Raw genomic sequence first — 24,202 nt, forward strand, 5'->3', positions numbered from 1 at the left:
CCGTGCGCACGGCGCCGGGCGCGCTGTATGACGTCACGACGCCAGCTGACCACTCGCCCCCGGAAGTGATGCGGGGCTCCGCAGGCTGGCCGGGATCGCGGCGGTGAGTGACCGGCGGCGCGGCTCTGCCCTGCGGGGACGCGGCGGGACCCGCGCTCTGCCCCTCGGCGGCCCTTCGGCCGTCGCCGCCGCCCCCTGACGGCGGGGCGTCTCTCGTTTGCGCGGGCGGCGACCGCCGCCGGGCCCGGCCGGGAGCCACAGCCTCGCCCGGAGCTGCCGCGCGGGCGGTTCGTGCGGAGCCGCGGAGCCTCGGGGCGAGCCGGGGGCTCGAGCGGGGCCGGGCGGGGCCGAGCCACCGGCGGGGGCTGCCGCGTTCCGTCCGAGCCGCCCTCGGTAGCGGCCCCGGGCCGGGCAACGCGGCCGCCTCGCTCGGGAGGTTCCCGCGGTCCGGGCCCCAGCGCTGGAGATGAGCCGCGGAGTTCTCGGGGGCAAAGCGGAGCTCCAGGAAGGCGTGCGGTGCTTGGCCTGGAAGGCAGGCAGTTCTCTGCTGTCTGAACACACCGCCTTTGTAGAGCGGTTCCTCTCTCCGTTCGCCTTTCGGTGCAGCTATGAGCTCCTTACCGGGCCGTACCTGCTGCGCTGCCCCGGCGGCTCCTGGGCCTGCAGCTGGGCGGTCCGCACTGCTGGGGAGCGCTGCTGAGAAGTACAGACCGTTCCTGTCGGTGCTGGAAAGAGCTGTTTGTTTCTGATCTTTTAAACAGTTAATGCTGCCGATGTGCCATCCTTCAAAATGTTTCACTGATAACTGGAGCCCAAGTACTTATGTACAGCATTAATCCACAGCTGTAAGTTCACTTCAAATGATACCATCCATAGTATAATTAGAGGGGAAAGCAGGTGAAGCACTCAAAGAGCTGAGCTGTAGACCCAAAGCACAGAATGGGCCGGTGGATCCTGAAATATCTGTCAGGCCTCTGTGTTGGGCAGCAGTCCTTGCGTGCTGTTTCCTTCTTGGGGGAGCCATTAGTCAGAAGGCATCTCTTGTAAGCACACTCTGATTGTTGGCCTGGGAGCCTCTTCATTTAACAGTTGATGTGAGACTGAGATCTTAGTGTTTTGTTGGGCTAGCAATGGAGAGAGGGAACATCCGAGGGCTGCTGTTCTTTAAGTGCATCTGAACTCTGCTTTGTTTTTTCCTGCTCTGAGGAGCTCCTCTGAAGGAGGAATGGTTCTGTGTGAGAGTGGAGAGGTCTGGCTTCGCCTTCTTGTCAATTCCAGGGTTTGTCTTAAATCTTACGCCTCCCCTGCACACGTGCTAATGGTGTGTGGGAAGGCCTTACAGCCCTTTACGTGGAAGGCGACATACAACCTGAAGCAAAGACTTTCTGCACATCAGCAGGAAAAGGAGAACTTGTGATCTGCATGGAATTAGTTCAAGTTAGCAGAACTGGCATTACAAATTTGCTGCAAGCATCTTCTCTTGCAAGGATTCCTGAAATTCTGATCATTTTCTAAAATCAAGTTCTATGCAGGCACAAGTTAGATCTTTAAATAATTTGACAAAACTATTAATGGCAGAGTACGCAGCTCAGTGTGATGCTTTGAAACTGCTTTCCTCTTGAGACTGATAACCTGTGGTATGATCCATTGTCTGCTGAGTTAGGTGCCTTCCTTGCCTGCTCTCTTACTTTGTTTTGGAGTTGCCCATTGCCATATTCATAGACAATTTTGCTTCACTTGTTCTTATTGATCTTGGAAATTCATTCATAATTATATCTTTTAACTTGCATGGATAACACAATAGGAGAGGATGATCAGATGAACTGAAATGCTGATTTTTGAGGCAAAACCCAGAACAGCTCTTTTGAAAGTCATTAGTTAAAATTAGTTAAAGAGGTATGTTCTGAGGAAGAGAAGCCACCAGTCCGTTTGACTGACTTCTAAGACAGAGGGGTTTGTTGTGATGGAATTGCATGTGGATGAGGGTGAGGCTCCATCCCACTGATTTCTTTTCTTCTACATTAAGATAGGGGAGAAAATCCTATATGGTGTGTGCATGTGTACTGGGGCAGGGCAAAGTAAAGCGGGGAAAAATGGCAGTGGAAGAACAGGGAATGGCCACGACTATTCTAAACCTTCAGACCTTGTAAACTTACATTTACTCACACCAGAAAATGATGTGTGCCTGTGAGTCTGTGTTGAGTACCCCAGTACTGCTCAGAATGCTGATGTAGAGCCTTGCGGCACTGCAAAAATGTTTGGGGCTTTGGCTGTTTGTGAAAAGTTGGAAGATGCAGAACCAGGGTCTTTGTCCCATCAGGCACACTGGTCTGTAGAAATAAAGGTAACAGGAAAGCTTGTTGGAGTAAGAAGGAATTGTAAAATTAAAGGTATGTGATGTTAGAAAAATAGTACTTTCTATTGTGCTCATCCTTAAAAATAAAAGAGGAGCTGAAGATTTCTAGCCAGTATTTTGGGAGACTGGAAGCTCAATCTGTAATGCTCAAGGGACTTGCTAGTCATGAGATAAGAGCAGACCCTTATCCCCTCCGTGGGGATTCCCTGGCTGGGCTCCTCTGCTCCAGCTCTTTCTCCCTGGGGGTCTGTGTCTTGTCTCACCGGTTAGCTCACTGTCTTCCTTTCCTTACCAGCCCCTGTTTGGTAGGCTTTGTCTTCTGGTTACTGGACATCTCATAATTCCTTTTCTCTTTCCCCTCCCTCCTTCTGAAAATACTAGGTTAATTGGCTCTAGTGTTTTGCAGGCTATCTGCCTGGGTGACACAGAATAATTGTATCCCTGACTCTAACTTAGTCAGTAGTAATGACGAAGTAACTAGACTGGAAACAATGGTAATTTTGTGGCAACTTGCCTTCTGGTGGTATGCCTCCTGCAATAAACCGTATATAACACTGCTGGACTGCCCATGCCAGTATTGTTATTGTTATGATACCGTGGGATGTCTCAGACGTGTTGTTTGAGACACCCAGCCTCTCCTGCATTACTTGTTAACTGCAGTTTGAGTCGGGTAATTGCTGACCTGGGCTGCAGCCTTTCAGAGAGCGAGAGGAAGACCCCAGACTTGGAGATGTGCTCGTGTTGTTTGCTTCCACCTCATCTTCACCTTTTCTCATGACATCCAGAGATTGTCCCTGTCACCAGGAGCTTGGTTGTGATGGTTCTATGTTCTGCTCTCTGTTGTAACCAGACCAGAAGAAATACTGGGGGAAAAAGGTCAATCAAGGCTGCTTGCCTAGCAGTTAGCTTGAGAACTAACCCTTTTGGAGTCAGTAGGCCTGCGTTTTATCTGTCCTGGAGGACAGTGCTCCTGTCAACTGATGTGTTATTGAAGTGGAAGCAGGAGGTTGGTGGGTCAGGGGCTGCTTAGTTGTTTGTATTAAAGAGCTCTTTTGTAGAGGTTGTAATAGTGTAGGCAAACAAAGACAGGAGTGCTGAAGAGAGTGAGCTGTGATGATCTTCTGGTGTCTCGGAAGGAAAGTTAGAAATGCGGTTCTGTCTGGGACATCTGCTTTGTGAAAAACAAAACTTAGAAAAATGTGAGACTGCTAATACTGACCTTCTGTTGCAGATCGTTATTGCCAGAAAGCCAGGCTGCTGAAGACAGTGTGACAATTTGTTGTCTCACTTCTCCTTTTTAGTAACTGTGTTCTTTAAAAAAAACAAAACAATTCAAAGGATTTTTGTGCTCTTGAAAAATACCGCTCTTATTTCTGCATCCAAGTAGTAGCAGACTGTGGCAAATTGTCAGCTCTTACTCTAATTTTTTTCCTAGTGTAATATGAGTTCTCCTTTTTGCAGTTTTGAAACACTTACTGCTTCAGTGTTAGCCTTTTGTTTGGAAAATTAAGAGGGAGACAAATCATCCTAGCACCAAATGGATATGGGGGGCATGTGTAGCTTAGTGAAGCTTAGGCCTGTAAATCTAGATGTCCCAGAACTTGGCCATGTGCTGGCTATTCAATATTTTCATTACAAGTGGGTCTATATGGAGATCCTCAAATACTCTGCATTAGCGCTCAAATGGGTGGTCCAGAAATGCTACAGGTCTGATACACAACGCATACTGCCTGTTAGGGAGTTAGGGAGTGTACATGTTGTGAGACACAGGGACAGATACCCACACAACTTACCAGGTTTCTGAAACAAACAGCAAGTGAGTGAAATCAAGGATAGGTGAAAATTCATCTACAAAGCATGGTGGCTGAAGCTGCCACCAGGCTGGCAAGGGGGAGCTGATGCTCTGTGTTATAACTGGTAATGTAAGTCAGAGGGCTCAGAGGGTCTGCTTAGATGTTCTTGCTGCAGTTAGCATCTGCACACTGTGTAAAGAACTGGTGCTGTGCACTGTGATGGGCAACTCATTAGAGAGAGCTGAGGTCTCTGCAGGTGACTTTGTGTATCTTCTGCTTCAAAAATGGCAGTCAGAGTTTTGAAAATCCAAGTGCACGCTCTTAAAATGCTATAAGGTTTCTGTTTGCTTTTAAGCCTTTCCACTTTGTACAATGCCTTGTACATAACTTGGTGTTTATTCCAATATTTACATGGCTGGGTGCTCCTGCAGTTCCTGCACAACTGCATGAAGCGAGTGATTCGGTCGGCTGGCAGACTTCACTGAGACGGGTGGCAGGGCCTCTTGTGAGCATCTGATGCCACAGGTGATGTCAGGAGGCAGTCTGGCTCCCGCCCCATGCTGCTGGGTGCTGCTGGGCACCTGCGTGGTGCTATTGGCTGATCCGAGCTGTGCTGGAGGTGGTACACCACTAACCAGAGCTGCTGCGAGGGCTTTCTGGTTTTGCGGGATTAGTGTAGCTTTCTGAATTGCTGGGAGCAGGGAGAAATATGGAGTTATGAACTTGTTACCTCAGTTTTAAGCATAACTAATTGGTACAGAAATCACTGATAATCCACTTTAATCCTGTTCTGCTGTACAGAAGCAATGGAAATACCTCCATTTCTTCTGGGTGAAATCTGCTAGTCAAACTCAGAGCACTGCAAAATCCACACACACCCGGCCCGGTCTGTAGACCGAGGCTGTTTTTCTGAGTCACTCTGGTTTGGCTGTAGGATAGTTGCGGATTTCTGTACTTTATGGAGTTGCCTGAGACAAATTAAGGTATGTATTTGCAGTGCAGCACTCAAATGCTCAGAGCCTGGTGTGTCTGTGTCAGGCATCTGAGAATTGTGGTTTCTGCAGGTATTCTGATCAGCACGTTTGCTGAAGTGGTGTGAAACAGTTGTGTCTCAGCATATAGAGTAGCTCTGCCCCTGGCATATACTGCTTTTGTTGTGAATAGCACATACTGAAGAGCTGGAGATCTATTATGTTGTGCAAAAGTTACAGTGAACCCTGGAAAAGTGATGAAGGAATTGATTATACATCTTGCATGTGAAGGGGAGAGGGGAAAGGCTGACAGCTGTAACGAGATGGAGATGAGCTGCGTGGTGACTGAGTCTTTATTTCATAAAACTGGTGGATTCTAACACACCCAGGGTTTGAGTGTTGAAGTGTGTACTGGATGAGAAATGGCTTTGAATCCAGCCTGGTTCTGGGTTCAGCTTTACTGAAATTGATGGTGTCATCTAGAATGGCTGCATCCTCTGACTGTCATATTTCCCCTCTGTTTTGCTTGTAGCCTAAACAAATTTCTCAAAGCAAGTACTTCTGCTCTGTCAATTAGTTCATTAACTTATTTATATTACAGAACCACCAGAAGATACCTTTCTACCATTGTGCATTAGTTAGCTAACCAGACTTGGGTTTATCCTGTGAAAATACAATCATCCTAGCAAATCTTTCTATCCACCTAATAAATTAGGATGAAGCACATATTGGGAAAAGATTTAAAGCTTCTTGATGGGGCTGAGTATGTAGGGTATTGCGTGGTTAGAGAATGCAAAATAGAGGGCGGGATTCAGGCGTGATGTGCTGGAAAAGCTGTTTAAACAATGTGCCTTCTGTGAGCAGAAGTCACGGTGCTCAGGGATAGGCTTTGCCCCAGGTGGGGTTGGGCACAGTCCCAGTGCTGGAGCTCATGGGAGGCCACTTTCAGCCATAGCGTTTGGGTGGTGCTGTGTGGGGCTGGGGCTCAGTGATCCCCATGAGTGCCCTCCAGCTCAGGACATTCTGTGACTGTGTGATATCACAGAATCCTTAGAGTTAGAGGGGACCTTTAAAGGCCATCCGATCCATCTGCCTGCCGTGAGCAGGGACACGCACAGCTCCATCAGGTGCTCTGAGCCCACCCAGCCCGGCCTTGGCTGTCTCCAGCCATGAAGCATCCACCACCCTCACTGTAACAGACTTCTTCCTTATGTCCAACCTAAACCTTCCTGTTGAAGTTTGAAGCCATTATCCTTGCTCTGTCACCACAGACCCTGCTGAAGAGTCTGTCCCCTTCTCTCCTCTTGCTCCCCTTTAGACACTGAAGGCCATTCTCAGGTCTCCTCAGAGCCTTCTCTTCTCCACCTGCACAGCCCCAACTCTTTCAGCCTGTAGGTGCTTCAGTCGTAGGTGAGGTGTTTTATTCCTTGGAGCATTTTTGTGGATCTCCTCTGGACGTGCTTCAACAACTCCTTGTCTCTCCTGTACTGAGGACTCTCCCTATCTGGGTGCAGTGCTCCAGGTGAGGCCTCACAGTGCAGAGCAGAGGGGCAGGAGCACCTCCCTTGACCTGCTGGCCATGCTGCTTTGGATGCAGCCCAGGACACGGTTGGCTTTCTGGACTGTGAGGGCACATTGCTGGCTCATGTCTTGCTGCCATCCATCAATACACCCAGATCCTTTTCAGCAGGGCTGTGCTCTATCCTGTCATTCCCCAGCTTGTGTTGGTAGTGGATGTTGCCTCGACCCACGTGCAGACCCTGCACTTAGCTTTGTTGAACCTCATGAGGTTCACCTGGGCCCACTGCTCAGCCTGTCTGAGTCCCTCTGGATGGCATCCCCCCCTCCCCCGGTGTGTCAACCACAGCCCTATGAGACACTGTGACCGCTCTGGTTTGGTTCCTGGCACTCAGAGCTGGCCCTTGACCTGCTGCCAGGTGTCAGTCAACCTATCTGGTCCTGCACTGCCCACCTGCATGCCTTGCTTCCACTCCGAGGCAGATGTATTTTGTTGAGGCAAACTGTGTCCTAGTTGTTTGGGTTCCTTGAATATTGCAGTTTGATTCCAAAAAGTAAGGCTAACCAGAATGTTTTGTTATCCTGATGTGAAACAGGTCAGAGTTCCCATTCTTCTTTTCATTGGTCATGAGCTGACTCTAGTTCACTGAAAAATGTTGAAGCAGGAAGCCTGACAAACTTGCAGTTCACTGTTAACCAATTACAGCAGAGCTTTCTTGCTTTTACACTGCATCTAAGTAATGAAGAAGTAATTCTGCATGAATGCATATCTTCAGTAGAGATGTGGAGCTGTGCTGCAGCCCCCGCTAGTGTGCACTTGTTTAGGACTGTGCGAGCTGTGCTCTGAGCTGGCGAGAACCCACAGCATTTCTGCGGTGTTCCAGAGAGCCCAAGCCACAGTGGGCAGGCAGACACGGATGCAAAAAACACAAGGGAGTAGATCAGGGTCCCAGCAATCCTGAGGTGTGCTTCTTTTGCTCCCTTATTTTCCCCAGGGACTGCCATCTGGGTTCACTAATGAACACTGGGGTCTGCTCAGAGCAGCTGCAGTCTGAAGCTCCTGGTGTCACCAGGGAGGTGCTTTGCGTTGTGGTGTCCAGCTGTGCCTCTTCGTTGTGCCCCAAAGTCTGAGTTAAAACCCTTGCCCTGGAGAGCTGGACTCTTGCTTTCAACTTGGAATGCATGCTGGCTGCCAGTGTGTGATATAGTTCGCTAGAAACTGAGGTTTGGTGGATCATAGGCTTCTGAAAGAGTCCTTATCTGCTTGGGGAGCAGTTTGTTGTGTGAAGTTGCCATGCTAATGCTTTTTTTTTTTTTTTTTTTTTTTTTTTTTAATGGAGACTGCAAGATATTGCCTCTCCACTATTTCCACGGGTTCCTGGGGGAGCAAGGCTGCAGGGCTCCCTGTTCTGCCTCCCCTTTGTTCCCCAAGTGAATATAAGAACAATTACTTAGCTGAGAGGCAGGCAAAATAAATGAACAGAGAGGTGGCAGCTGTTGAATTTTGTGGAATTTTGGGAAGCTGTGGTCCGATAGAAACCCAGACTGGTGCCTGCACTGCACACAGCAGGAGTGGTGGCACAGGAATGGGGGTCTGTACAGCATGACATGTTGAGAACACAGTCTGAACAACCCTCTGGGAGGACTGGATCTATGGTATGTAAGGTGAGCTTTGGAGGCAGAGGACGCATGTCTACAGACATGCAGGCTTTTTGGAATATCAGCTTCAAGAATTGTCTAAAAATGTTTCAGTGAGGGTGCATTTTTGCTCTGTGGGTATATATGACAGTCAAAAGTAGTGCCTGACAGTTCCTGGCCTTCTCAAAGTGTTTTGGATGCCTGCTTCCATAGACTTACATTTTTTAGAATAGCCTTGATCTAATGTATATCGTATTCTTGTTTGCTCAGCACCATCTGTGTAAGGGACTTCTGTTTGAGGAAATCTCGCTTTATCTGGAGAATGGCACATGTAAGAACATGTTTTATGGCTATCTTTCTACATCCATCCTCTACTTTCTACTGAGAAAACAATGAGACAAGCTAATTTTCCAACTAGATTCCTCACAACCAGGTCTCATGTAAAAAGTAACCATGCAGAAAAGCAGCTTTTGATCTCCTGCCTGCTCCTTAATTGCACTAACGGTGACAATGAGATATTTCAGGGTTTGCACGGTTAAGCAGAGGAGCTGCCACAGCTTTCTTGTTTATTTTTTCTTTACATCAGCTCTGAACAGAAGTGACGACAAGGAGCTGCAGGTGCAGCACTTGCTGTACAAAGCAGACGTGCCTTTGTCTGTCCTTATCTCGAAAGAGCTTCTCAGTTATCCTGGTAAAGTTGGGAATTGAAAAGAAATGAGGCTGAGTCAACTTGACTGAACATGGAAAAACAAACATGAAAAAACAAACATGGAAAAGAATGTGCTAGAGAAGGAAAAAAAAAGAGAATTAATTTCTAGACCCAGATTATGCTGTACTAGGGAGCAACTGTCTGGTATTCACAGATTAAACAGTGGCTTAGCTAACATGCATTGATAGTGGTAGCACGGAATGACTTAAGCTAGAAGGGGCTGCAGAGATCAGCCGGTTCCAACCCCCGTCCCTCTGCGCAGGGCTGCTCTCTGTGAGCTCTTCTCCCAGTCTGCACACACCTGGCGCTGCCCCGACCCGAGCACAGCACCCCGCGCTGCGCCTCGCTCGGCCTCAGCAGGTTCTCGTGTGCCCCTTCTCCAGCCTGTCCAGGTCCCGCCGGGTGCCGCCCTCCCTTCTGCTGTGCCATCGCAAACTGCTGAGGGTGCGCTGAACGCCATCCTCCATTGGTGCCAGTGGTTGAAGAGCGCCGCTCCCAAGAGGGACCCTTGGGGGACGCTGCTTGTTGGCCTCCACCCGCACGCAGAGCCACTGAGCGCAGTGCTCTGGCTGTGAGCGCAAACCAGTTCCTTATCACTGAGCAGCACCTTCAGATCCAGCTCTGTTCGACACACAGACGAGGACGTGGCGCAGGACGTGCCGAAGGCCTTGCGTGGATCCGGGCAGGCGACACCAGGTGCCCTTCCTTTGGCCACTGATGCCAGGCTCCGTCGCAGAAGGCCACCGGACGGGTCAGGCGCCATCCTCTCTTGGTGAAGCCGTGCTGGCTGTCTCAGATCCCCACTCATCCCTTACGTGCCTTGGCATCTCTTCCAGGAGGATCTGCTCCACAGTCTTCCCAGGCACAGAGGTGATGCTCACCAGCCTGTAGTTCCCCAGCTCCTCTTTCCTCCCTCTCTTGCTAATGAGTGATGGTTCCCTTTTTCCAGTCTCTGGGGACCTTGCTTGACAGCCATGACAACCCCATGTTAGTTTTGCCCTGAGGGCCTGAGATGAGGAATTAACTCTCCCCTGCTGAAAGTCTGTGTTTACTTTTAACAAATATTTGAACTTGTCCATTGTATTCAGTACTTGGTCTGTGCTTTCTATAATAATGCATAGTTAGTTAATGCTACTCAGTAAGTGAAAAAGTGAACCAGTTTTATAAAGTCTCTTTTAACAAATGAGTTTGGACTACAGAAGTTTAAGTGCTACTGCACAGTTTAGTGCATTTTATGGTTTTCATTGTCTCTTTGAAATGTAAAGTTTTGTTTCAGCCCTTTTGTTTTACAGTGTTCCATGTGGATCCCAGAGGGCCTGCAGGTGGCTGTGAAAGCCAATGGAATGACTGCCTACATCATAGGAGTGATGTAAGTAGAAGTCTGCTTACAAGATCATGGCTGCAGTGTCAGCTGTTGGAACTGCAATTGCTTCTGGTTCAGCAGTTGCAGTGATCCTCTGGTGCCTCCCCTGTGGAGAGCATTGTGTGCCTGTTCAGAGTTGGAAATTGAGGGGGCACCCGTGATGCTGTTCCCTATGACCTGCTATGTTAGAAGTCGTGCCTCCTGCCCACAAAAGATAAATAATGCACTGTGAAATTCCGTACTCTGTCTAACTGTTTGCAGGAAGCTGAGGCTGGGGTGAGGCTTGGTGAAGCTGGAGCCATTGTTTTTGCCTTGGCTGAAGAACTGCTTCTGGTTTACTGGCTGGGGGAGCTGTGTACCTTTTGATATATGGTGTCTTAAACTTGTTTATGAGGACTTCTTAAACTTTTATTCTTTTCCTATGTCATGATATTTCCTGCTTTTTAAAATTCACTGTAAATACCTCGTGATGCAACACTTTATTAAACAGAGTAATGCGTGGCTGTATTTTGTTATTCTCTGGACATAACCAATAATTTCTATTGCTGCAGTGTTAGTCATTGGAGGAAAATAGTGGGTGTCTTAGATATCTCCTTTGCATGTTCTATTAACTTCCCCACTACAATTCAGGTGCTTTCAATTGAGCGTGGTGTTCTTTGTGCCAGTTATTGCCCAATCACTCTGTTGTTTACTCCCTTCAACTCTTGGTTTATGTGGGATCTGGTCACTTGAAAATATGAGATAAAAACGCACTGCTTTATAGGACTTGAAAAACGAAAAACAAAACAAACCATTAAGGGTCCTTCCAATCTTATGTAGTCTTCCTGTGTTACGTTCTGGGTAATATGGTCTACACATTCTTTGTTCTTAGAGGGTGGCTTTCCTTTAACTGGCTGCAGTCTTCCTGTGTTTCCAGCTGCTTTCTCTCCTCTAGAAGGAAATAGAGATGCCTTGCTAGGCAGTTTCTGTTGTGTGGAAGATGGGCATCATGGTGATTCATATTTACTGTAGGTTGTTACTCAGTGCTTGTCTGAGTAATCAGACTGCTCTGGGAGTACCATATCCTGTAGCACTGAGTGCGTCCAATTGTTAGTCCTGAGTTTTGGTCTTTTACTAGAATAGCAAAACTGGTGATCAGCGTCGTCTCTTCTGTCTCACTGTTAAGTTGTATAACCATCTTACAGTAATTTTGCTATTAAGTACTGATTCTTTTGGGAATTGGTGCTTTGCTGCCAGCCCAGAGTAACCTTTGGGTCAGTTACGCAGGACACTTCTTATTTGAAGTTTCCATTCCAACTAGGAGAAATATACCCATACCTCCTTTTCTCCCTTCTCTGTCACTGACATGACCTAGGTGTGACATTTGCTTTGCTCTCCAGTTGAATAAGTAGCTCTGGCCACTGATCTGGGAACGCTTTCTTTATACTCACTGAGCATGGAGGTCAGCGCAGCTCCTTACGCTGCAACCAAACCCTCCATCCATCCTCCATTAAGGAAAGCTCTGAATTCTTGCTTGTTTCCTTTTGAGGCTCTGGCTGCCATCATGGTTTGATGCTGAGTGATGTGGGAAGTGGAGGCAAGTAGTACATGAGGCAGATTGAGCACAGCTCAAGCATTCTATAAAGGAGCAGCTGAGAGCATGACTTGTCTCTTAGAAAACCAGTTGCACTGAGTAAACGCCAGTGGATGCAGTGCAGTTTATTATTATTTGTAGGAGGAAAATGAAGGGCGTGAGTGCTGAATTGTTTGTAAGAAATCACTGGAAGAGTAAGAATTGGACTTGGCATTTGAATTCTGATGAATTTAAAGAACAGAAGAAAGACTGATATCTGGGAGTTCATGTGGAGTTCTGCTGTGGAGCAGCAAATTACACTGTCTGGTAATATCCTGAGAAAAGGAGTGGGGCAGACTGGAGAAGGCAGCATTCCCTGGGTTTGTGGCAGGTCTGCAATTCATAGCTGTGAGCTGCTGAGGACCCATGAAATTCCTACAAATGATTTATGTGGAGATGCGTATCTTAGTGAATCATCTGAGGTACAACTGAAGAAGAAATTATTCTTGAGTATGTTAGATTGCATTTCCCTTGCATATAGAAATCATGTCATGGAGTTCATCTTCAAAGCAATTTTAGGAGTTTGTTCCTCCTGCTATAATAATAATAAAAAATTACACCAATTCTGAGTGATGAATTGAAGAATTGTTAAAGCTCGTTTTGTCAGTGTGGATGGAATCCCAAGTGCTGCCTGCCCACAGAGCAGGCACAGTGGTGGGAAGGATGTGTGTTCACAACTGCAGCGTGTGCTGCTGCTCTGACGTGGCTCCCAGCTTATAGCAGGAGGTTCCCTTTCTCCAGAGAAAGAGCACGGGAGGATGGCATGACATCTGTTTGCTTTCTTCATGTGTACTTCTCATCTCTTCTCATACTTGTTCTGTAAGCTGGAAGCAGTAACCAGAGCTATGAAGCAAACCCCATTTGTGTCTGAGGCTCCAACATGGAAGGAGGATTATGATGAGCAACTGCTTTCTGGTGATGATGCTCTAAGAAACAGACATGGTGGTGCTGGCAGGGCAGTGCCAGGCTGTCTGGTTACTTTTTATGGCATCATTTAAGATCCCTTCTCTGGGGGTGAAAAGTCCCTTCCAAGTATGGAACACATTAGCATTGGGGTTATGAAAATGAAATACAAGGAAATTGTTTTGGCGTTTTAATTTTTATTTTAGCAACTGAACTGGGATTACTGCTACTTCTGTGTGCCTGGTCTGGGTCAGGTTTCCTTGTTGCTGGCCCTCCCTTACCTCCACCCAGCGTTTTGTTTCACTGTTTTGCGCTCTGTAATTAAAACGTGGGCAGACTTTAAAAAAAACAGAACAAAACAAAAAAACATTTCCTTTAAAATATTTCTGGGTTAGAGTAGTCTGTCACGATGAAATCCGCACATGAATCAACCTCTTTGTAACCTATGTTGCCATAAGAATTTTAGGAATTTCCTTTATTAGGACCTGTTAATATACAGCAGCAACTGAGCGAGGTGAAGCAGCCTGGAATCGCCCAAAGTTTCCAGCATACACTGACTTTCTGCACACTATTCCTTTTCAGCAAGTGAAACGGAAGTATCCTGAAGCCTGTCTCCTTCCGGTGAATGTTATCCCACGTGTAATGCTTGCAATGCTCTTTGTGGAGAAGCAGCTCTTTCACTCTGAAACTGTTTTCCAGGTTGGCGGACGGCCGCCAGCGGCATGGTGCGATGTGCTGAGGGGCGGCCGCGGGGCTGTGGCACGGCGAGGAGCTGCTCTGAATGAAGCCAGGCTCCCTGCACCATGGGCCAGTGCGTCACCAAGTGCAAGAATCCTTCGTCTACCCTCGGCAGCAAAAATGGGGAAAGGGAAACGGGCAGCAAGTCGCATAGCAAGAGAAGTGCTGTCCACAAAGATGAGCAGGCTTCAGCGTGTGGGAAGTCCTCGGGAGACGTACTTGTGAACGGGACAAAGAAAGCGGATGCTGCTCTGGAGTCCGGTCCTTCGGTATTTTCTGGGGATACAAAGAAAGACTCCGTCTCCAGCGCGGAAGAATCGTCCCTCCAAAGGATTGGAGAGTTATTTAGGAGATACAAGGATGAACGGGAAGATGCCATACTGGAGGAAGGAATGGAGCGATTTTGCAATGACCTCTGTGTTGATCCCACTGAATTTAAAGTGCTAGTTCTGGCTTGGAAATTCCAGGCTGCTACTATGTGCAAATTTACAAGGTTAGTTCCTACAGAATTTTAATTATTTTCATATGTTATACTGTGTCCTATCATCTGTATCAGAGAGACAGCCTCATTAACTTCATGTAGGTATTTCTCCTAACAGTTGTGCTTCGGTGCAGTTCATTCCTGTGGCTGCAGAAGGTAAGCTTTGCGTTGTCCTCTCCTGCTCCCTCCCTGCTTCAGAACTGAAAATGTTTCTGGACATCACACTACTAATGATGAACAACATGGAGATGTTCTATAGACATTGGTTTGTTCTTGACTAACAAAACCAGTTTTTCTGTATCAGCACTGTCTTAAAGTTAAGCTTTGACAAAGCAAATAACTTTTGCTTAAAAATAATGTGAGAGTCCTTAGTAGTTGCTGTCAACTCTGTTGTTACTTTCTGTCAAAAAGTGTAAAGCAAGCTCGTTGCTAAGAACTGTTTGTGCCCGACTGATGTTACACAAAATGTCTTTCTCCAAGACTAGTCCTGTTAAAGCTTAGAGACGTGCTTCCGCAGTGACTGGTGTTGCAGGCTCTGCCTGTCCTGACAAGGCTGTCAGTTAGTGAGCCCATAGCATTTCCAGTGCTGCAGGAAATGACAGAATGGCTGAAACTCACCAGAAACCTACCCAGTCCACCACCAAAAATCCCCAAACCAAAACACCCTCCCCACACACTGAGTTCCCTACCAGTGTCCAGGTAAGAGCAAGCAAAGAGCTTTTATTGGAGTTTTTGATCAGTTGAGATTGATTTGTGTAATTGTAACTATTTTTACTCAGCTTATAACATTTAAAATTACTTTGGTTTTCTGAGCCTTCAGCCAAGCCTCTGCTGTGCACTGAACACTGACAGCTTCCCCTGCCTCTGCAGCAGCCGTGTGGGTGTGGGAGTGTGCTGAATGCAAACGTGGGGCTGAAGGAGAGCAGGGCTGTGCAGTATGGGAAAGGAGTTGTCGGTGTCTGATTTTGCACAACCAGTTTCACTGGACTGAATTCTGATTCTGCACAATCATTTTAATAATGATTTGATTTTCTGGGAGAGATGCAGATCCAGTGGTGAAAGATTACCTCTGCTCAGCAGTGTGTTCCATGATAGGGGCACAGGGGTGGCTTTGGCCGAAGAAGGGAAGGCAGTCTTCTGATCTCCTGCACTCTGCGCTCTTCTGTCTTCCCTCCACCCAATTCCACATCACAGTCTGTGGCGTGGTTGATACCAGCTGGTTGCTACACTGCAACACTTGCTCCTGATCATGAAACAAATCACAGTTAGCTACCTGTCCTCGTGGCAGGTCGTTGGTGTGCTTCCTGGAGCCCTGCTTTGAGCAGTGTCTGTGTGTTGCATTGTAGCCTGCGCCAGGTGGTGTGGGGCACTCTGCTCGTGCCCTTGCTGACCATCACAGCTGGCACCGCTCTGCCTTTCAGTCTGGAAGAGCAGCGACGCGTTGAAGGAAGGCCACCGCTCAATGGCTCCTCCTCGAGAGCAGCTTGTCCAGAGCATGGGCCCTCAGGCACAGGCAGTATCACATGGAGCTGCTCTGTATGTGGTGTCGTGGAGCAGCTGTGGTATTTTCCAGTGTGTTCAGCACTTCTCCTGTGGCTGATGTGGTTTGCTCTGTGTTGGTGAAAGGCTTGGGCTGTGGGAGTACCGTGTATTGGGAAGGCCGTACTGCAGAGCTTTTCGGGTGCTTGCAGTGCCCCAGCTGGGCTGGCGTGTGTGCTGTGGGGGGGTTCCCCAGCCAGGAGGAACCTGGGGCAGCGTCTTACCCAGAGCTCAGGGCTGGGGGCATCCACATGCTGCTGAGATCGCTCACTCTGACCTACTGAGGGAAGTGCTCGGTGCATGAGAAGTGTTCACACTAATTTTTCTTCTCTCGCTTAATAGGAAGGAGTTTTTTGAAGGCTGTAAAGCAATAAACGCAGACAGCATCGATGGCATTTGTGCACGGTTTCCCAGCCTCTTACACGAAGCCAAGCAGGAAGATAAATTCAAGGATCTCTACCGCTTCACCTTTCAGTTCGGCCTGGACTCTGAGGAAGGACAGAGGTCGCTGCATCGGGAAATAGCCATTGCCCTTTGGAAATTAGTCTTCACCCAAAACAAACCCCCCATTTTGGACCAGTGGTTGCACTTCCTAGTAGAGAACCCCTCAGGAATCAAGGGAATCTCCCGGGACACATGGAACATGTTTCTAAATTTTACTCAGGTGATCGGACCAGACCTTAGCAACTACAGCGAAGACGAGGCCTGGCCGAGTCTCTTTGATACCTTTGTGGAGTGGGAAATGGAGCGGAGGAAAAAGGAGGAAGAAACCAAATGTATTACATCTTCGGACACAGAGGGTCTGTGTGCAGAAGAACAGACTTAACAGCATTTAAGCGGCAGTGATGAAAGCAACCTGTTGCCCTTCATGAGATGTAAACTCTGGATGTTTCTGGAGGTTACCAAGGCTCCAGATTTCTTTTCTACTTTACACCTTTTTCTGCCTTGTATTCGAAAGGGCTCTAAAATGCTGTATCATGTTTTAGGCACTTTCTTAACTTTGGTTATTCCTTTTACTCTTACCCTGAAATATTTGACCCCAGCTACAAGTTAAGCATTTTTGTTAAGACTTCAGATTAGTATAAGTAAGTCTGATATTTCTTGCACAATGTAGATCTTTTTAGTTAGGTTAAATTAACATTGCTAAATTATACAGTGCCAGATTAAGTTTTTCATACTATGTCTGTCAGGGCAGGTCTGTACTGTGCGTAGTGCTGTTTACATTGTTGAAAATTTAGGCTATAATAATTTTAAGGTTTTATACCAAGAATATAGCAGTGTTAACTTGAAATGCATTAATCCCCTCCTAATAAGGCCCTTAAAAAACAATGACAACAAATCCAACAACATAAGCAACAGCTTTTTGTAATGCGGCTCATTGCCACTTGAAGCTAACTCCTTGCGACCGAGTCAAATCATTCCTTTTTATTTTCAGTTTCAAACTAAATGTTGGGACTGTTTTTATAAAGTTACTGTACCTGTCAGTCAACTGAGTGGTAGATGAGGATTTGTATCGAAATCTCTGACACAACACGTAATAAAAGAGCAGTGCTACCTCAGTTTTATTGAAAGTGGACTTCTTGGTGGACTTCCATTTTCTTTGGAAGTTTATTTTTGTGGTTACAGGAGAATATTTTTACTTGACTAAAAGAACCAAAGGTTCTGCTTCTTAAGTTTCTTAAATATTGACAGAAGCAACACACAAAGCCTGTCTTCAAGGAAAACTGCGGTATAATTCTGCTTTAATTTGTTTGATTTATACCTGAAGCATTATCTTACTTGTCTGGCAAGCACAGTACTTCTATGTGAGGAACCAGTTTTTTTAAAGCTATGCTTAATTGCTAAATTGCAGTTAATACTCCACACTTTCTGGAGCAACAATATCGGCATCTGATGACAAAGTGAATTCGTAATGTGTTCTTAATGACAACAGTGTAGACGAGTCATTTTTAGACTGATTTGATAATATTTGGAAAGGAGTAAATTTAATATTTTACAATGCCTGTATTGGGACTGTTTGCCTGTTGAAATTGTTGTGACTTAAAGGGAATTTTATTAACACTGGTTGAAGCTTTTTTTGGTTATTGATGTTAACTTTTTTAATTGTATTACGCCAACTTTTTTACACGTTTTGGTAAAAAGGGATAATTGCCAAGGCTTCCCATGAAGCCCAGTGTCAAACTCATGAAGCCAATACATGTACATCACACACCTTTTATTTTCAGAGCTGTACTTCAGGATCGTAAAATGGCTTCAGTGAAAAATCGAAAGCAACAAAAACCCTCAAAACTGAACGGTCATCTCTAGCATCTCACAGGTTTTGTGACAGTGTGTAGAAGCCGAACTTTCGGGGGTGAGCTTGTTATTGGGTCTGAGGTGCTGTGCAGTGCATGTCTGCTGCTGAGCTAGTGGAGCGTTTGCCTGACTTCTGTGCTGGGCTCTGCTGATGCACAGCCTGCATGGCAGCTTGGGGCAGAGTTCATACATCACTTACAATCCCTGGCTGTCTAAAACTGCTTAAAAACAAGCCCACGATGACTGATGGCATCTCCTCCTGTAACAGGAGGGTTTGGTCTGTGCTGCTTTGGCAAGCTCCTCTTGGGAGAGTGAAGCAGTGGGGAACAAATAGAGGCGTAGCTAAGCCTGTCCCTGGGCAGGAGGGGCCCTGCTCAGGGCGTTACAGGCAAATCTGCCCCAAGGATGCCCTGCTGCTCTCATCCTCCATGCTGCCCTAACAGCACTGGCACATTTTGGCAGCAAAACTGTATTTTTGTTTGGTGAGCAAAGCAGGCATTTATGCTGTTAGAGTGGAATCGTTGAGACTTCTGCTGGTGCTCTTCTTTAAGCAAGAGAAAAGAGCTCTCCAGCAGAGGCCGCTTTGCTGGAGAAAGCCCCAGATGGAGGCCTGAGCTCATAGCAGATGAAGGCTATATGAAGTTTGGGACACTCGTTCAGCTGCTCAGTGCTCTCTTCATCGCTTCATTTGTTCCTAAAGGTAGTTCTAAAGTGTTCGGTGCATAAAAGCTGTGTTCACCCAGTGCAGGGTGCAACTCTGCACATACAGAGCTGGAGCAGTGACTGCTGCTTGTCTGCACAGTGAACTGCAGCAGCTCGAAAAGGGGGGGATTAGAGAGCTTTGTGGAACACATTTATCTGGTGGTGCGGAACATGGATTGCAGTAAGAAAATAAATTTGTAGTACATCAAGGCTTAGCCATTTCAGTGCATCAGACACAAGACAGCTTCTTTCTTTAGACAGCAGCAGTGAGCATGCTGGAAGGAACAATATTTTCTCTGGGAGGCAGGCATGCAGCTGTCAGTGAATTCTGTCCTGTGCTTTCAGCGCACAAGGAAAACTGCCCACAGGTGGGCTTGGCAGAGTGCTGTTGGTTTCAGTCTGGCCTTGGTGCTTACGGGGCAGTTACAGGATGCAAGCCAGACCTGTGTCTGCTGTAAACTCCTGGCAGCAGGAGCTGTGGTTATGGGGCAGCTCTTCTATAGCAGTGCTGGTACTTGGTGCTCCTACCCCCAGCAGCACTGCCTTTCTGTGCCACTAGAGTGCTGCTTCAGATGCACTTCTGCAAAGTCTGCAGCAATATTGGGGCCTCTGAAAATGTGCTTGCCTAGTGGTTAAACTGTGAGTGCTTGTGGAAGAGGTGCAATGCTTTCCATTCTCCATATAATCTGTCTTCAATGGCCACAGGACTGGATCGAGCAGTGATGCAGATCAAGTGGTCAAAACCATTGGATCTGTTTAGTTTTTTTTCTTAGAGTATGCATTCGAAATCTTAATGCATGAAGTGAATCTGCTTGGGATAACTACAGATAACTATACAGATCATTGTAGGAATTTACTGGGAATGTGATCTGTGGCATTTTATTGCCTTTGCTTATACACAAAGAAGTGTAACTTGTGCACTGGGCACTGTGCAGTGTTACTGCAGTGCCTTGGCAGCTTGGCTCAGTGGTGCCAGCTTCTCCTGCGGGTGTGATTTTGGGTCAAAGACTGTCAGTGGATTGATTCAAGTGCAGATTTGAAAGATTTCACCCAGAGTTGGCCATCAAACTTGATGAGTAACTTAATGGAAACTGAATGTGGAGCTGTGTGTTTATTTGCTGCTGGTGCTATTCTGTGTGGAGAATTACAGCCTTGTATTACTGTGCAGTGGTACGGAGAGAACCCGAGGGAAAAGAGATGAGTGTGGCAGGTGGCATGGGACCTGCTGGGGTACGGGCTGCTGCAGGCTATGGGTTTGTCCCAACTGTTGCTGTGGCCATCAGAGCCCTGAGGCCCCCTGAGGTCCTGTCTCACCTTCTGCTTCTGTGCACCCGCTGCTGACATGAGCATCTTCCTTATGGTTCTAAGCCTTGTTTCCAAAAAATAACCCCAAACAAACAAGCAGAATTAAACACCATGTGGTTACCGTCTGCCTCGGATCTGACTCAGTGTGCTGGCTGAGGCTGTGCCGTTCCTACTCACTGTAGGAGAACAGGCACTGTGGACGTCTGGGTCTTGCAGCCCTGTGTTCTGCGACGTGGCCCTTGTGGCAGGAATCAGTTGGGCGCCTGATTCTTTGAGCTCCCTCTGCTTGAAACGTGTGCGTGTGAACTTCCCCTTTCATACTGAAAAGGAAGATGCTTAGCCTGAAACTGAAAACTCTTCAGTGTTTAATATACAGCAAAACAAACTTTGAAGGCTTTTGTTTTTTTTTTCAAACAAGTAGTAAAAGATAAGTGTGCTTATTTCTGTTGTGTGTAGAGACACTGGTGTTAATTTTTTTTCTCTGGATTATCAAAGATTGTATCTTTGGTTTATATCTTCAGTTAAAGTGAAATACATGAGATTGTAAGAAGGAAGGCCATAATTCCTTCACCATGAAGTACATAGGTATCTCTACCTCTTGTCAGACTTGAGTAGTTCAAGTTGATCATCCTCTCCCAGGCTATGATGCCTGGATAAGTAATGTACACTTTTTAATTGACCCATGTTAAGTGTTACCTATTTACCATACTTCTTGGTATCCTGCTTTTGGTCTGCATGCAGTCGACCCTTTGGAATGGAGCAAAGCCAAGCTGGTAAGGGACATGTGAGTCCTGCAGGGAGTGAGTTCCAGAGCGCAGCGGTGAGTGGAGCTGCTCCCGACTAGCTCAGGGCCTTTCAGCATCGCACCTTGTCTTTCCACTTCAGGCCACAATGAATGGGAGATGGAGCAGCTGCTCTCCAAGAAGGGACCGTCTGGCCCTTTCATTTGCTCTTGAAAAGCATCAGGAACCCACCTGATGCAGTGCTATGAGTGTATTTCTTACACGTTCCGTACTTTGTTCCATCTTGAGCTGTGCAACAAAAAGTGAAGGCTGCGAAAGGGCTGCACAGCTGCTGCTTCCTACCTGCGCTCAGTGTCTGCTCAGGATGAATGCCTTATGCTTAAAGCAGAGCTGAGAGTGCTCAAGCACGCTGGAGATGCTGGGAGGTTCTCCTTTTCTGTTCTTCGAAAGCTTCTATCTTTGCATAATTGCATCCTGAAGATAAAATCTCTTTCTAGATGACATGCATTCTACACAAAGAAAAAACACATTTGTCTGCAATGCTCTTGCTTCTTGCTTGCAGATTCTCCTTGGGCTGTGGGTTGGCTGCGGCTGGGGCAGCACGCTTGAATGTTGCCGATGGAGCTGTCCCTGTGCCTTGGGAGTGGCTCTTTAGTCAAGTTTAGTTATCTTAAAAATATGCATTCTTTCTTATCAGTAAGTTGAAATGGGCCCTCAGAAAGGAAGTGGGCCACCGGGAGTGGTGGGAAGGCCTCATGCTGTGAGTTGTCCCATTGTCTGGAGTTGCAAGAGAGATGGATGGACTGCAGGATGAGGTTCTCACCCTGCACTGCTGGGCTCCATCCCACACATCCACAGGGGCACAAAGTGAGCCCGCGTTGCTGCAGCTGTATGGAGGGGGAGGGAGCACTGACAGCCAGCCTGGAGATCTGCAGCTTGCAGCACAGACACTTGTTGTAGAGCTCAGCCCTGGCGTGGCCACATCGCCCTGTATGGAAGGAATGTGTTTTGGTAGTGTATACTCCCAGAGAAGTGAATAATTGTAAGAAAACAGTGGAAGCATCACACCTTTGTGCAGCTTTCACTGAACTGTATGTGAACACTGCTAGCTACCAGTCTCCTCAGTAAGCCCTCAGGGGCACTTGGGATCAAATCTACCATTCTCTGTATCAGGAGTAATCCTTGCTTTTTGGACTTACCAGCAGACACCACGTGTTTTCTCCAGTTTTCTCGCTGCAGGAAATGATGAATGTATTGTCGTGGAGCAGAACCACACTTCCTCCTCCAGCTGGCACCATCACGAGTGCTGCGGAGCTGTAATGCTTGAAAAGGCTACAGTAAATTCCGTTTCATGCTGGATGTCTTTTCGAGGATGTGGCCAAGTGTGAAGCCATGATCTGGAGAAAAAGTGGGAAAAGTTTGAGGTGATGTTTCTATACTGAGTCTTATCTGCTTGGTTGCTTTACAAATACTTCTCTTGTGTTGTCTTGCTCACCGTTATTGTCTGGAACAGAATGGAAACAGCGTCCCACAGAATGTGCAGTCTGAGGCACAGTGCACGTAGGTTGTGATGAGAAGGTTGTTACTTGATAGCAACCCTGAGTGCAATGCTCAGTCCCTTTTGGAAGAAAAGCATTAAGGTTTCTCTTTACTTATAAGCAAAGCATCAGTCTGTCCATTACTGACATCTTGTGGAGTTTGTGCCAGATGTATATTAAATATTTTGGTGCTTTTTCTAATCCAAGTTGCCGTTCATTCACCTGTGAAATTGTTTACTTCTGTATATTGAAGCGTCGACACACCCGCTAAGAAAAACAGAAAAAAAGCCCTGAAACCCCATCACCGCCAAAAAAGTATTGCCTGTAGTCACTCTGTATCCTGAGTACTGTAGCTTTGCAAATGTTCAGAGCTGACGGGTCTCTGTCTGTAAGGTCTGAGGGAGGGGACGGCCAGAGAAACCCAGTCCCTGGGAGAGGGAACTGCCACGTTGCTCTGTGCGTTATGAACAAATGAGTCATTTGTCGTGTTTATATAATGACACTTTGGTGTTCACTTTTTTGTGAATCTTTGTACAAAATGTTTTATTTAAACCTGCAGTCCTTTTTACGTTTTCAATTAAAAGGGGAAAAATTAATTATTTTTTCATGACTATAACTAGGACTCTCGCTACTTTTATTTGTTATCCACTTCCCAAGCAGGAATCCTTACTGCTTACTAAACCCGTGCAGGGAGGTGCCTACCCTATTCTTAAGTGCATTGGGATTAAAATGGCCTGGTTTACTTGCTGAGATTTGCAGTGCGCGAGGTATGTGCAAGGTGCTGGATGTGGGCAGCCTCACAGAAGAGGGGCTGTGTGCAGGGACGAGCATGGCAGCGCGGGCAATCGCCGTTCCCCGCAGCAGCACTGCGTGGACGGTCAGACTGCCGTCCGGTTTTGTAGCAGCAGTGACAGAGGGCTCAGTGGTTATCCCAGTTTGAAGAGGGCCGCCGAGCTCACCGGGCGTGGATACAGGACCTTTCTAAAACAGAAGAAATTAATGGCTGCATTCATCTCGCTTAATAAGATTTGAGGAATTTTGGAGGCTTTAAGCTATAGGTATGAAAAAGCCTGAAGTGAGCACCATTGTGCACGCTGCCTGGCACTGCCATGGGCTGAGCTGCAGTGCTCTTTCCCTGCCATCGCTCTTTGCTGCAGTTCCTGCTCCGTCAGCTCAGCCTGGGAGGTGGGCATGGGGATCTGGGCAGGGATGCAGGAGGAGGTGACGTCTCCTGCCGACTGCATTTCATCATTTCCGGGACAGTAACTATTTCAAAGTTATCTCAGCATATTTCAATTCATACTTTCAAACTTGGAAACAAACATTTCCCTTTTTTTTTTTTTTTTTTTTTTTTCTCCCCCAGTGCCCAAAGATTTTTCTGGGCGTTGTTGTAGTTCAGTCTGTTGATAAGAGGTGGTGAAGCAACCTTTGGTTCCAGGTGTGCAGAGCTCAGAGCTGATGCCAGGCTGTACCTCATCTCACACTACTGCTGGTCAGGGCTGGCTGCTGCAGCAACTCTGCACTTACAGCTCCCCACCAAAAACACGGTGAGTAGTTTCTGCAGCTGCGTGCTGAGATGGCCCAAACAAACAGCTCTTGCCCTTCCCACTGCAGCCAAGTTGCAATCTTTTGTTTCCTAAGGGGTGTGGGAGAAAAGAGATTGTCCAAGAGGTATGAATCACCAATTCCTCCTTTCCATGAAGTAGTGCTTTTCCAGAAAGGAGGCCGTGACTGTTTTGGAAGCTGGCACAGCTGGAACAGGGAGCGTGGAGCTGCTGAGCAGCTGCTGCAGGTACGGCACAGTGCTGCAGTGAAGGCAGCCCTGCAGTTCAGCAGTACCCCACGTGGAAACAACTCACTGAATTCCATCACAGTGATGGGGTTTTACAGGACCTCCCTGCACTGCCCTCTGCTCTTCCAAAGCATTTGCTGAATTCAGTGCCAGGGAAAAATGCCACAGCCAGAAGCACTAACGGAAAAGGCTTCGTGCTTTCAAGA

At 47.1% G+C, this 24,202-nt stretch overlaps 1 protein-coding gene across 4 annotated transcripts; it reads left to right on the plus strand.

Annotated features, from left to right (window-relative positions):
• Positions 1–19: 19 nt before the first annotated feature.
• Positions 20–22,405, plus strand: DCUN1D3 (defective in cullin neddylation 1 domain containing 3). Of its 4 annotated transcripts, none has more exons than XM_052679825.1 (4): positions 32–103; positions 10,278–10,354; positions 13,563–14,094; positions 15,964–22,405. In XM_052679825.1, exons 3-4 carry the CDS (start codon positions 13,667–13,669, stop codon positions 16,445–16,447), a joined length of 912 nt encoding a protein of 303 aa, XP_052535785.1. In that variant the 5' UTR covers positions 32–103; positions 10,278–10,354; positions 13,563–13,666; the 3' UTR covers positions 16,448–22,405. The 4 variants fall into 4 exon arrangements, with proteins under 4 accessions (XP_052535788.1, XP_052535785.1, XP_052535787.1 ...); XM_052679827.1 differs by lacking the exon at positions 32–103 and adding an exon at positions 432–845; XM_052679826.1 differs by lacking the exon at positions 32–103 and adding an exon at positions 6,376–9,855.
• The last annotated feature ends 1,797 nt before the right edge of the window (positions 22,406–24,202 follow it).

Source organism: Tympanuchus pallidicinctus, unplaced genomic scaffold (assembly GCF_026119805.1).
Source record: "Tympanuchus pallidicinctus isolate F22 unplaced genomic scaffold, pur_lepc_1.0 scaffold18, whole genome shotgun sequence".
Classification (NCBI taxonomy): Eukaryota; Metazoa; Chordata; class Aves; order Galliformes; family Phasianidae; genus Tympanuchus; species Tympanuchus pallidicinctus.

Excerpts from the sequence above, each read along its gene's own strand:
- DCUN1D3 (XM_052679828.1), top strand. The coding sequence starts at position 13,667 with ATGGGCCAGTGCGTCACCAAGTGCAAGAATCCTTCGTCTACCCTCGGC. Across the intron at positions 14,095-15,963 it reads ACTATGTGCAAATTTACAAG|GAAGGAGTTTTTTGAAGGCT; the intron begins GTTAGTTCCTAC and ends CTCGCTTAATAG.